Below are 13,995 nucleotides of genomic sequence, written 5' to 3' on the forward strand. Positions count from 1 at the left end.
ACTCAAGTAGCCTAAAAAACCTTCTGGACTGATTGTCAATCCCCTCCTCAGGTAGCCTACCTACAGCGTCTGTTTTACCCCAAAGAAGAAAGGACACACTCGAAAGAAAATGTTGGCATGTTGAGATTTCTGTTGGACACCTGAGACTTTAATGTTTATGATTCACAGCCTCCATTAAATTCCGATAGAAAAGTCTCTATGAAAAATAAACCCTCCCTATTGGCTGGACGGAGCTGCACATGCTATAACGACAGGATATGCAAAGGTACCTATCATGGTACTCGCATGCTTTGTTGACCGATACCTGCAAATCATTTATTATACTATATGAACTGGAGGGAAATGGTTCAGGGGCCATGCAACATAAAAAAAATAAATAAATGAAAAAACGTAATAAACGTCATTAACATTAAAATGATTAATGATGGACCTGATACAGTCAAGTTGAAGGCTGTCTCTTGGAGAAGTTGTTCCCATGTAAGCTGCTAAAGAATGTTTAAGTATCAGATCCGGATGTTTTTCAATGAAATCAAAGTGCTGGTACTGTTGCAATCCGGATCTACAAGGAGGACTGACACAGGCACAGACCCGGACACACAGACCAGGATGAGAGGGCTAGCTGTGGGGAGCTGTGGTTGTTCCCCCCTGAACTGCTCTCGACTGGACGATGAGGAAGAGTACTATGGCTCTGAGCCCCGGCCACACAGCTTGGCTTTTGAGGAAGGAACCACATCTCAGGGACCAGGAGAAGGAACGGGAGGAGGAGGAGGAGGCCTGGAAGCAGCTTCCCTCCCCAGTCTGTCAGAGTGTGGGATGCGATCCTTGCAGTGCCGGATCTGCTTCCAGGGGCCAGAGAAGGTAGGGTTAAATTCTTCAGGTGTGTTTTTGTGGATTGTTGATATTTAACAAGGGGTGCAGCTACTCAGTTTCAGCCTGGTCTCCATCGTAAACTCGCAGACACCTCAAGAGTTCAGGTTATCACTGGTTCATGAAGTTTCAAACCACTAATGCTCAGCTTAGGGAAGTCAGCTCAAGCAGGCCAACACAGGCCACGTTCACTACTCCACTACTCTGTGATGTATGTATTAATGCCTGCTAGCAAGATTTAAATAGGACTACTTAAATTGGTGAATGTCTGAAAAAAACGACTTTTTACAAGATTTGAGAAATTATACCTACAAAAAGGGGATTGTTGCCAACTGAGAGATTAGAACCAGTTGTTTAGCCTTAAAAGGCAACTCCAGCAATTTAGTTTTGCACTACCATAATGTTGAGGAACTTTAAGATTTTTTTAACAGGAATCATAAGAGTTGAAGCAGCAGAGGCTAAGATATATTGACTGTAAGTCCCAAATTTGGGTCACACTCCCCAGAAACCTGGAACCTAGACAACATCTAATTTGATACTTTGGTAATGCACTCGATCACACCACTGTTTTAAAAAAGTCATAATGAAGATGTATAAGATAATAGTTATAAATATCTCTGTGCAAAAAGGAAAAGAAGTACATCCAGTCTGAGTAAGTAAAAAAAAGAATCAACCTAGTGATGGTCTTAAAATAGCAGTGAGCAGATGGAGGACATCAGTTAATAATAGGCTGGGGAAAGCAGGAGTAGCTTTTTATTTATGTGTGAACAAGTGAAGTCTTACTCATTGTAACAGATTCAGCATCTGATGTAAAAAAAAAAAAAAAAAAGATTACTCGACATAAAAGACATCTGTACTCATTGTTAAAGAGAGAGTTTTGTAAGGGAGGCAGAACAAGTTGATAGTGACTGCTATCATCATTCATTTAGGTCAAACAAAGTGTCTCACATAAAGGTGATCAAAAGACTTCTGAAGTTAAGTTTAAATGTTTATTATCATGTCACGTTATTATTACCAAGACGTGGAGGTCTGAGCACATGAAAACTTGCGGATGAAATAACCTTGAAGAGACAGACTTTGCTGGACGTCAGGCCAAAAAAATATTTTTCTCCCCCCTCCAGATATCCATCTAATGAAAGACCTAGCGCATCACCTAGAGTCAGACGGGAAATAAAGTTAAATGTGTGAGCGTGTTGTCAGTCTGAGGGCTTCTGGGAGTCTTACGCTGACAACAAAACCGGAGCCAGATGTCCTTTGATTTCTTTTGAGGCTGCAGGAAAGTGACAGGAGTGAAGCAGAAGTGTTTCCAGATTAAGGCTGTCAGTGGCCCATTTGTACCTGAACCAAAACAAGAAGGGCATACACTCTTATTTTATTACATTTTGTTTTGAATGTCTGCAGCTCAAGATATACATTATTTTACGGGATATACAGTCATGGCTAGATGATAATACAAGGAGAGATAATTGAATTATCATCCTAACAATGAGGTGAGTTTTTAGTTTATTCTCTAATTAGCCATAAAAATGGTGGATAAACTGCAAAAAGCTTTATTTTCATTGACTCTTGTTATTTCTGAAAGAGCGAATCATTGCTCCAAATGTTCATATGTTGAGTTGACAAGTTACAATTTCTTCCTGTCAGGAGTCAAGAAACAGTGGAAACAAACGTCCTCCTTCCGTCCATGGAGGATCTGCTGTAACAGAAATCAAGAACAACTTAAGATCAAGGCCTAAGGCTAGATAAACTGCTGACAGAGACATTTTAACACTGTCTGGTCACCTCTACAGGCAGAGAGTGGCTCATATTCATGAATGACAGATTATTTGCCAGTGTGATTTTTTCCAATTACTTGTACCAATCAGAGCAGTTATATGAAAGATATTTATGAAAGCAATTTTTGCTGACATGCCGTATGATATAAAATATATACTGTGTGAAACTGATGGATGTCCCACATTCCTGCCAAAATGGGACAGAGAGGAACAACAGTGTCTGGAGACCACCTATAACTGTATCACATTTCAACTGAAACAAAACCAGATCACATTTTGACTGAATGAAGACACAGACACTGAAGATCTGTAAACACAGCCGTGGTTATGTTTAGCAAAGCTAGAAAGCTGTACGAGAGCAATGACCAACCTTAAAGGCATGGGAGCATCTCTCTGAGTGTATTAATGGTAAACCTGTTTGCAAAGACTGAATAGCATCAGTCTTAAAGTGACACTTTGCTTCAACAAAGTAGCTTTTATTAGTTTAAACTCGTATTTTGTCTTCATCTGTCACTAGTCCCAGTACAAACCTTCAGGTTTCTTCCCAAAAAAACACCAAATACGATCCAACTTTGTTGTTACTTAAACCTCCCCATTTAGATAGATAGATAGATAGATACTTTATTGATCCCGACGGAAATTCAAATAACTGTAGACCTGACTTCAATGATTGCACTCTTTTAAAACTTTCTATTGCAGTTGCATGCATAAGTACACTTTCATATCCATTTTTATGTCTTGGTGCACATGCTATTAAGTATAGTTTTTAATACCTTCCCAGTTTAAGGGCAGAAACAACAGAGATTAGCACACCGTAAAAAACAAACAACAATGCTGTCCCTTCAGAAGATATATTCTGACAGTTATAGTGTTAGGCCTAGGGAACTTTTCATGTCAGGGTTTGAATCGTAATGATCTTCATCTTTGTTTTTACTGTCATCTTCATCAAATCAAGGTTTGTGGCAGGCTTTTCTAGGAAACTGTATCACATCAGTGTCTAATGCAGAGGCATTTTGTGTCCTGCAGGGGGAGCTGTTGAGCCCTTGTCGCTGTGACGGCTCTGTGCGCTGCACTCACCAGTCCTGCCTTATTCGCTGGATCAGTGAGAGAGGCTCCTGGAGCTGTGAGCTCTGCTTCTTCAATTATCATGTCCTGGCCATCAGCACCAAAAACCCCCTGCAGGTACAGTCACACTCTCCCTCCCTCTCACTGTCTCCATTTTTAAAACTTCACTTTGGAAACCACTCTTAATTTGATGAAAATATTCACAGGTTCAATGTGAAAAAAGGACACATTTATGACAACAAGCACAAGTCTCATAATAGGTAATTGATCATAAGGTAAATATGTAACCCACAAACACTGTGAAGACATGTAGGTCTAGTTCTGTTCAGTCTACATGCACTCAGTCCTAACAGGAAAGTAATTAGCTCCACGGTGCTGTTGGCAGATGGAGAGCCATTGGCCCATTTGCAAAATTATTTAAACAGTTTTATATGAACAAAAAGAGAGGGAGAAAGCGATAAGGACTTATAGGAAGATGCTAAGAACAGATAGAGTCACTGCACATTTCAAAGAGCTGGCACATGATTGAAAGTGTGGCACATGGACAACAGATGAACAGAGAGTGTGGAAATGAATCCAGCATCTGAATGCTGGAGCCCAGATATTATCAGACAAAATTATCATTCTCTTTGTTGCCAGACAATCTCTGAATAAACATTGTGAATAGAATATTTTTTGGAAAATTGATGTCACACATTATTAACCAATGACTCAATTCATGATAGGTTTTATTATTCCTGTTAAAGTCAAAGCAGTGGAGGCTAAGTGAGGCTTTAAGATAACTGCATACTGTTTGTTAGTGACATATCACTCTAGCTTCATCTCAATGAAGGTGAAATGATCCAGAAAACCAGGAGCCAAGAGGGAACAGGAGCCATTAAAAGTGATTTTATCATTTGGAAACAAAGTTATAAAAATCCTAAACATATACTGAGGCTAAATAACATGTAACCTCACACACACCAGAGGAGACTCACCACTCTAAAGAGCATATGGTGGTTACTCTAAATCCATTTTTTTGATATCCTTTATTAATCCCTGAGAGAAACAACAAAGATACTTCATGGTTAAGTAAGTGATGGCTTTCTATGTCAGTGGAACCTTGCTGCTTTAGCATTATTTTGTCTTTTGTAATGAAATATTCCTAATAGAAACTGCTTGTTTCAAATGAAACCACAGAGATTTTAAGACATGTTATCCTGATGTACCATTCAATACCATAATATTCCACACCATATATACACCATATACCTTACAAAACCCTACCAAATCATATGATACCATACCATACCATGATACAAACACCCAATGTGCAGGGGCTGTTGTCCTCCAGGTGGGCGGCCCAGGTTTATGTTGTCCCACATGTCGTTCCCCGCTCTCTCGCCCAGATTTCATGCTCTGTCCACTGTCCTATCTCTAAATGGAGGCATAGAAAGCCCAAAAGAAAAATAAATTAAAAAACACTCACAACCAAGGATTTATCATAAAGACACAAACATATCTAAATCATTAAACAATAACGAACTAAGAACTTAACTAACACACCACAAAACACACCATAAGCACAAAATGAATGTTGGAGAGGCTGCAAGGCAACAGTCCCTACTCCAAACGGGTCTGCCCTCACAATTCAGTGCAGGGGCTTTAAAAATATTGATCCAAGGTCCAGGTTCTCCTGATTGACAACTACTTAGATCCACCTGGAAAGAGATGGGAAGACACAACAGAAAGTGAAGGGGACAGAGAACAGAAAACATACAGCTGTAACACCATACTATACCGTACCACTTTGTACCATACCCCGTACCATACCATACAATACCATACCATACCACACAATATATATTTATATGAATGCCAGACCCACAGAGTTAATCTGAAACCATAGAAAACATTGGAACAAGGGGTCCGTTTAAACATGGCTATGTGGAGGTGATTTCTTGAGCAACAACCGGATTCATATCTTGTCACAAAAAGGATATTCTCTTGCATAATTAGGAAAGCATGTTTTATAATTAAAGCATACAGAGTAAGGTTTCAGTGCATTTGTGTATGTCATTTCTAGTGGCAGGCCATTTCTCTGACTGGGATTGAGAAGGTTCAGATTGCAGCCATCATCCTGGGCTCTTTGTTCCTCATGGCCAGTGTCTCCTGGTTCGTGTGGTCGTCCCTCAGTCCTTCAGCCAAATGGCAGCACCAGGACCTTCTCTTCCAGATCTGCTATGGCATGTACGGCTTCATGGACATAGTTTGCATAGGTGAGACATACTGTGACTTTTAACACGTGGTAATTGTTGAACATGAATGAGTCGTATCACCATTTTAAGTGATTTGGGGGAGCACTTTACACAGCCACAATAATATAATCATTACATATAAGTATGGGTATGATGCTATCAGTCATTTAGTTTTATTTTTTTGATTTTTCAGTGAATAATTCCAATTACCGTAATTAATGTCTAGAGAGTATTTGGTCAGTATGCATCAGTTCAGCAGGAGCACAATACTGGTATATATACAATAAACATACACAAAAAAATATGATTCAGAAAATGTATAATTGTGTTTTAATATAACATGGATTCCATTACAGCAGTTCTGTCAAATAAATCCTTTGAGATATTTTCCTTTCATAAGTACCATGGGCCAGTGGGTGGCTGTGGCTCAGTTGGTAGTGTCATCACCTCTCAACCACAGGGTCAAGGGTTCAATCCCCAGCTGGGCCACATGTCCGATGTGTCACCTAACCCTGCATTGCTCCTGCTGCTTCAATGGCAGTGTATGCTATCAATGGATTAGTGTTATACTTACTCTCTGATGTATGTTGCTTTGGATAAAAGTCCACCAAGTGAATTGTAACAAAAACCAAACTACATAATTTCCAGGAAACTACCCTGTAAATATAAACCCCTTAATAAAGTGTTCCTAATTCGTAGAGGTGGGAAAAAAATCTATTTATGTAAATATCAAGATTCTTCTCTTCTAAGATTTAAAATAAAATCTATTATTATTTTTTGGGGGATAAACAGTCACTCCCAGCTAAGTGCTAAGGCTAGCTCTTTAACTCAGTAGAATACCAAATAGAGCAACAAGAAATTAAGCCAGTCTCACAGATGACTGGAGTAGATCCTGAAGTATGTACTAATTCATAAATAGACTTTGAATCCATGGATCAATGAATCCAGAATCGTTTTGAATCGAAAATCGATTCTGAATCGAATCGTGACCACAAGAATCGAAATTGAATCAGGAGACACCCAAAGACTCCCAGCCCTACCAATTTGGCTTTCAACTAACTCACTTTACTCACCTTTTTAACATGATTAACAGGCTGCAGCCCTACAGGCAGCTCTCTGAGGCTACACTTTGGCACAGCAGTGCTTTGAGCTAAATTTCAGCATGCTAACATGTTCACTGTCGCATTATTAACATGCTGATGTTAAGAAAGTGGTATATATACAGTCTATATATATTCCATGTTCACCATATATGCATTTTCATATAAGCATTGCATAAGAATGCTCACACTTGCTTCCGTAATTCTCATTAAACACAAAACACAGTTGAGGCTGACAGGAAAGCATTCACAGGTAGAAGTCTTTGTAATCCAAGCATTAACAACTGATCCTTATGCCGAACTCAATTTAAGTGGCTATTTCATTAAAAATGACAAATTTCAACCATGAAAAACCAGGCGATAAACAAAGACAGCAGTTTTTTTTTTATTACAGACTCTATTTCGCTGACAATGCCAGGGTTCCTGAGGTGATATAAAAAAAAGGGTCGGATTGTTAATCATATCTTATGGGTTCATGTTCTCGACACTGTGACTGTTAAAAATTGTTGATAAATTGTAGTCTGGACCATAGTCTTCTACTGACTGACAGAAGTTCCAACAAACTGAAAGGGCTTTGACTGGAACCATGCAGTATGCAATTAAAAATACCTTCATTAAAGAGCCACTTATATATTTGTTTATGGTTAGCACACTGACACAAACAAAAAAGTACATCTGTTCTGCAAGAGGGTTTTTGTTTTTGTTTTTTCTGTTGTGGAGAGATTTTAACAAACACGTGTTTCTCTGAAAACATGAGTCCAAAACATAAACACATCTTGTACGTGTAATCTTTTTATTTTCTGGAACATTTACTTCTTATTTACTCTGTACCTCTTGTTCCTTTTCCAGATATTTATTGAAACAAACAAGTGTTTGTCTATATGTAACCCTGTTTCCTGCCCCCCACCTCCCCACCCTTTGTCCTTTATGCCCAGGCCTTATAATCCATGAAGGATCGTCTGTTTTCCGGATCTTTAAGCGCTGGCAGGCAGTGAACCAGCAGTGGAAAGTGCTGAATTATGAGAAAGCGAAGGACTTAGGTGACCCAGTCAGCTCCAGCAGTCCAACAGGTGCTGGTGGTGTTGAGAGAAACAGCGTCACAGACAGCAGCCAGAGGACGAGTCGACATGTCAGGACTATTCTCAATCACCACTGTGGCTACACTATTCTGCACATCCTCAGCCAGTTAAGACCCAACAACCTGCACAGTGCCAACCAAGAGGTGGTCATGAGGGTAACCACTGTATGAGGCCACCTTACACAGACAAAAGTACTCCAACACAAAAGAAGGGGATCAAAGTGTTGATTGGGATTTATTAAAAAATAATCCTAATCTGCCACATTAACACTGCCAATACACTTCTAGTCTCAATTGTTTTTTGCATAATATCCCTGAACTATAAGTGGACAATAAAAAAATGTTTGCTGGGATTTGGGTAAAGGTAGAACTCTGTTGTTTTTAAAGACAGACTGTGAAAACATGACAATGAGGAAAAAAAACACTTTAATTTTAAGATTTTGTTATTTGACTGTTTTTTTTTTACCACCAAGAAAAGTTTTACAAAATGTGATGAGCTGTTGTCAATCCTTGTCATGTTGCACCAGAAATCTGGTGTTTTTTTTACTTTAATATTTACTTCTATATATTACACTGTTGCTTAAAATATACCCTTTGGTTTCATGTTTTGTATTAAAGATAGTGTTGATATCAAAGGGAGACTTGGTGCTTAATTTTGTTTCTCATTTTTAGAGTGAGGTAGAAATGAGGGAGAAATAAATGTTATATCTTTTACACATCCTGGTTTGATTTTTTTGTTGTGGTTCAAAACATCCTCAGAAAGCTGCTGAATGAATGACATGATATTCATATTGGTCCCCCCAAAAAAAATATCTCACATGGTCAAACAACTGACCTCAGTGGCAGATGTTAGGATACCATTTTGTCATTCTTAAGAGGCTACCCCGGTCTTGAAGTGAGTAGAGGATATTAGATTTGACTCAGGAGACAGCCAGAGGGTTCTACAGATTCTTCATGTCATCAGTGTTGCCAGGTCCGCTTGTTATAAGCGACTTTGGGCTTGTTTTTCTGTAAAGTCGTTTGCAAATATCGTCAGTCGCGGGCTGTGGGTTTTTAGGCTTGTTTTCTAAAGTGCAGTTGCTTGTTTGGGCTTGCTTTGCTCCCTGTATGAACCCCTACCCCCTATTTTTTTTACCCTTGTTGTTTGATAAAGACAGGACATTTAGTAACATATGAGCATGCATGCAAATATTATGATGATGTAAATTAATAACCTATAATAAGATATGATAAGATGAAGAACTTTGTCAACCCTGAAGTATTAATGCCAGATTGCTCCAAAATAACTGCACAACAGTAAGAGTAGCACGACAGTGCTGTGAATATAAAGCAGCCTATAAGGGCTAAATGAAAAGAAGCAGTAGCAAATAAAATAAACATTGAAGCACAGTAAGTTCAACCCTAAAAAGGCTCTATCAGTAATGTTAAAAATGGTTAACTGCTCCCAATATTCAAAAGTATTACTGCACATGATAATGGGTTATGGTTAAAATTGCTTATTTTCAAAATTGCTATATGGCTTCATGGCATCTGTGTTTTAGTCCATGTGGGGTAATAATCTATGGGGTATTTGTTTTTCTCAGTATTTTCCAATTAGGATCCCTTTATGTGCGCTCATATATTTATTAATTTTTAAATTTTACTTTATTTATTTATTATATTTTATTTCACAGGGACAGTGCATATTAATCAACAATTCACACCAGAGTTAGCCAAAAGGCTAGTTTCCATCAATAGTCCCTCTCCAGATTTTGGAATAGGCTCCCTAAAAATAACAAAATAAAACAAGAAGGGTTGGTATTAAATATGTATTCAGTGTCTTTTTGTATTTATTCAAATCAACCTGACTAAAATCACAAATCGTTTAAAGTTACTTGTAGTTTCCTGAACAATTGTGAAACTACTCAACAAACCCAGTCTGGTGTCACATAGCATTCAAGATATAATATTTTTCTTTTGGTCTTTGATTTGTTTTGTTTTGCTTGTTTGTTAAATTAGCTCTAAGCTCACAGAATAGAAACGTGGTTTCCCTTTTTTTTTCAAGGACCAACATTCAGGGTTTTGCATGAATTGTTTGACACATATTAAATGAATGCGCATAGATTAAGTGGCTGCAGAGAATGCATTTAAACACATGAAGGCTTTCTGAAAAATAATCTATTAAGTAAATTCTTTTAATTTTTGGGAAAAATGTTGATGGTTCCATTTTCACAAAAATTATGGATGAAGCTCTGTTTTTTCTAATGCTGTTATTCCTCCTTTTCCCCTTTAGAGCTCAATGTTCTTCCAGTGGTGAAATTTAGAGCCACGCTTCTCATGAAAGTGTGTGTGTGTGTGTGTGTGTGTGTGTGTGTTTTATGTTGAAAATCTAATCAACTGATAGAAGACTGATCCAGAAAGTTTAGACTGATGAGATACACATGTATGAAGGCTCCAAAATGCACTATAGTCTGTGATAAACATGGGTCAGTGGCTCAGTGTGCCACCAGTACTGTACAGCCAAGGTGCTTCATCAATAACACAATTAAAGAAAGTTTCACACACACACACACACACACACACACACACACACACAAACACACGCACACAAACACGCACACACACACACACACACACACACACACACACACACACACACACAAACACACGCACACAAACACGCACACACACACACACACACACACACACACACACACACACACACAAACACACACACACACACACACACACACACACACACACACACACACACAGCTTGTTATATTTTAGATCTAGTGTATTTTTTTCACTGTTTGGGAGACTCCAACTTTGATATGTTCTTCAGGAGTTACAGTAACACTGGCTAGAAGAAATGCATTTTTTTCAATTAATATATTTACTGTATTATGTTGTCTATTAACTGATGAGATACGTATCTCAGTACATGTCTAATACTTTTAACTAAGGCGAAAAAAACCTGGATGATTGTATTTCCACATTTGCATTGAGACTAATATATTCTAGAGTTGGGTGTATAGGCTCAGGTTCTTAAAGATAAAATAATCTGTGTTTTACTCTTGAATTCATCAATAAAGCCTTCACATCACATGCAATAAGGTTTCTTAAAATATCCCTTTACTCTACATCCTTTAGTAAAGCCTTATATTTAGTTAAGCCGATATTTGATCAATAAAATACTGATAAGGACACTCATTGGATGATAATTCCTTAACTTGGGAGAACCCTGTCAAATTGGAGGAGAAAAACAAAGTACTCAAGAACAGTAAATCTACTTCAAAATGGTACCTGGAGCGCATTTTTCATTACACTATTGACAAATATGACAGTCAAGGCAACATGTAATGATTCTTTTATTTAAAGTCAAACGGCCACTCTCATTGATGGTGGTGTTACTTCTTTGGTGTGAGGATCATTTGCAGTTGGGTCTAAAGAGGAAAACAAAATAAGAATATTAACATCATAACCACATCCACTACAGGAACAAGTGCAGGGGGAAGATATATTTCTGTGGTATGAAGCCTTGAAACGTCACCTTGAGCTGCAGGTTGCTTCTCTTGAGGAACTGGATCTCTTCCTCGTGCGTCTTTTCTTCAATCTGTCCGCTTTCAGTGTCTTGTTTTTCAATGGCATCACATTGAGACTTGAGTTCATTCAGTTGCTTCTTCAGCTCCAGTTTCTCATCGTCAAGATCAGTAATCTAGGTGTTTGAAGTTTATTAAAATACAGGATCAGTGATGTTAAGACCAAACATTATTTTAGAGGAATGCTGCCCTCTGCTGGATACTAAACCGAATAGCATTCGATAGTTATTCCTTCAGTGGCAAATACTGTATATTCTCTATCGATGGATGCCAATATTGGCAAACATTCCACATTTGTATGCTATCTATTGTTGCTAAATATAACAAAAAAGTGAATGTCCTTACTTTTTTCTCCATGTCAACCTTTCCCTGCTCTGACTGAAGGGCTTTCCTCATACCAAAGGCCACACCGCTTTCATACAGAGTCTGGCAGACAGGAATAGTCATTTGAATCTCATCTCTGACCCGCGAGAGCAGCCGGCCGCTCTCAGCACACCTGATGGTCACCTGTCTGATGAGCTCATCTTAAAGAAACAGAAAATGAGTAAAATGTGCTTTCAGTGGTATACAAAATGCTTCAGAAGAAAGCTGTATGGCAATGAAATTTAAGCCATGTGTACACAAAAAACTGGTTCAAATTCTTGTTCTTTGATCCTCAATCCTTGTCAACACAATAATGATCACAAATATCAGAGCCTCCTTCTCACCAAAGCACTGAGAATAGAGCTCCCTGCGGACAGGGCAGATTCCTGTCTGTCTGGCCTGCCTTTGGTACAGCTTTATGTCCAGGAGCTCCTCTAGGTCAATAACATCTGTTCTTGTACAAGGTGCACTGGACACTTTCTGCACCCACAGCTGGGTTCCTTCAGTCCATTCCCTGCAATAACAGAAGTTTAGATAAACTGAGTGGACTGAACTTAATGAATGACACACTGTAGATGGATGCAACTGTACCTGGGTGGAAGGATGGCGTTTAGGATCTCCTGAGCTTCCTGCTTGGTGGTGTCAGTAGAGGTGGGTTTGGATTTTGGAGGTGGTGGAACAGGGGTAGACTGTTCCCCCACCTGCTGTGGACTCACTTTTAAAGGGCGCCCCTGTTGTGAAAAGTATTTCATGTTACACAATGAATCAATTTTCTTAGCCTGAAATACATGATACAGTATATTCATCATCATTTAATAACTTTAAAAAGCTTTGCGGATTGAAAGATGTTGGTAAAAAACATAGAAACAGCAGCCATTATAGCAGGAATATCTGTACGGTCAAAACTATTTTCTCCATCATGCCTAACTTTGACCACTAAACGTCGACTAAACTCGGCTGGTGTTACTAAACTTACCTTTGGTGATTTTCTGTCAGTGCTTTTCCTGATCAAAACTGGATGATCGTATTTGAGGAGAGATTCATCTTTTTCAATCTGATAATTTGAACTAAATAAAAGCAGAAACTCTTTGGTCTGTGATTCAGCTACAGGGATATCGCTGCTGTTTTGAGGTTAGATTAATATTTAGTAAGTGGTTTTGTATCTTCTTTTTTTTTGTCAATGCGCCACACATGCATGCTTGTCAGCTCATTTTTCGAGTATTATGTTGCATCGTTAATTTTTTTGGTATAATAATATTTTTTTTTTTAAAAAGCACTACAAAAGATTTTTTATTTATTTGAGGAGCCAGGTCGCTTGTTTTGGGCTTGTTTCCTTAGAGCTGGTTGCTTGTTTCTCTCGTGAGATCTGGCAACACTGCATGTTATAGACCAGGGGTTCCCAAACTTTTCAGCTTGCGACCCCCATTATGACGGTGATAGATACTTGGGACCCCACATTTGACGCACTAGGTCAAAACACTGGCATTAAAACAGCAAACAATAGCCCAAACACCATCATATTATTTTTGTAATTTATTATAAGAAACTACTTTTTTTTTTACCTACTGTATTTTCAAATGAATGGGTGAAATATCCAATTTTAAACCATTTTCCATTTTTACATGTTTTTGAAAGGAATCTCGCGACCCCCCTAACAGTGTTCCCCCACTTTGGGAACCACTGTTATACACAACATCGGGGTTTTTTTACACTGAAAACCAGCAGGTGAAGTTCACTCAACACAGAGCAAAACAAACGTGACTTCAACACATGAAATGTATCACAACAACCCTTCATCAGAGATCAACATACTTTTGTCCAGCACCCAGTAGCCTACTCATGTTTGATATTTATTTTATTAATTTCTCAGTATAGGTGGCTTTGTCTTTTTGCATTAATGACACCTTTTACACAGTTTAACGAAGACAT

At 38.5% G+C, this 13,995-nt stretch overlaps 2 protein-coding genes across 2 annotated transcripts; one reads left to right on the forward strand and one right to left on the reverse strand.

The window, feature by feature from the left end:
- The first annotated feature begins 274 nt into the window (after positions 1–274).
- On the forward strand, positions 275–8,829 carry LOC132977826 (E3 ubiquitin-protein ligase MARCHF9-like). The gene is made up of 4 exons (XM_061042707.1): positions 275–858; positions 3,669–3,824; positions 5,773–5,965; positions 7,980–8,829. The coding sequence occupies exons 1-4, from the start codon at positions 493–495 to the stop codon at positions 8,291–8,293; spliced, it is 1,029 nt and encodes a 342-aa protein (XP_060898690.1). The 5' UTR covers positions 275–492; the 3' UTR covers positions 8,294–8,829.
- A 2,682-nt stretch (positions 8,830–11,511) lies between these two features.
- On the reverse strand, positions 11,512–13,907 carry LOC132977365 (axonemal dynein light intermediate polypeptide 1-like). The gene is made up of 7 exons (XM_061041889.1): positions 13,879–13,907; positions 13,043–13,133; positions 12,658–12,797; positions 12,411–12,580; positions 12,049–12,227; positions 11,655–11,819; positions 11,512–11,547 (listed from the first exon to the last, which is right to left on the reverse strand). Exons 1-7 carry the CDS (start codon positions 13,905–13,907, stop codon positions 11,512–11,514), a joined length of 810 nt encoding a protein of 269 aa, XP_060897872.1.
- Between the last annotated feature and the right edge of the window lie 88 nt (positions 13,908–13,995).

The sequence above is a fragment of the Labrus mixtus genome, chromosome 7 (assembly GCF_963584025.1).
Source record: "Labrus mixtus chromosome 7, fLabMix1.1, whole genome shotgun sequence".
In the NCBI taxonomy this organism is placed as follows: domain Eukaryota; kingdom Metazoa; phylum Chordata; class Actinopteri; order Labriformes; family Labridae; genus Labrus; species Labrus mixtus.

Excerpts from the sequence above, each read along its gene's own strand:
- LOC132977826 (XM_061042707.1), top strand. The coding sequence starts at position 493 with ATGTTTAAGTATCAGATCCGGATGTTTTTCAATGAAATCAAAGTGCTG. Across the intron at positions 859-3,668 it reads GCTTCCAGGGGCCAGAGAAG|GGGGAGCTGTTGAGCCCTTG; the intron begins GTAGGGTTAAAT and ends TGTGTCCTGCAG. Across the intron at positions 3,825-5,772 it reads GCACCAAAAACCCCCTGCAG|TGGCAGGCCATTTCTCTGAC; the intron begins GTACAGTCACAC and ends TGTCATTTCTAG.
- LOC132977365 (XM_061041889.1), bottom strand. The coding sequence starts at position 13,907 with ATGAGTAGGCTACTGGGTGCTGGACAAAA. Across the intron at positions 12,228-12,410 it reads GCTCTATTCTCAGTGCTTTG|ATGAGCTCATCAGACAGGTG; the intron begins GTGAGAAGGAGG and ends TGTTTCTTTAAG. Across the intron at positions 11,820-12,048 it reads AGGTTGACATGGAGAAAAAA|ATTACTGATCTTGACGATGA; the intron begins GTAAGGACATTC and ends TCAAACACCTAG.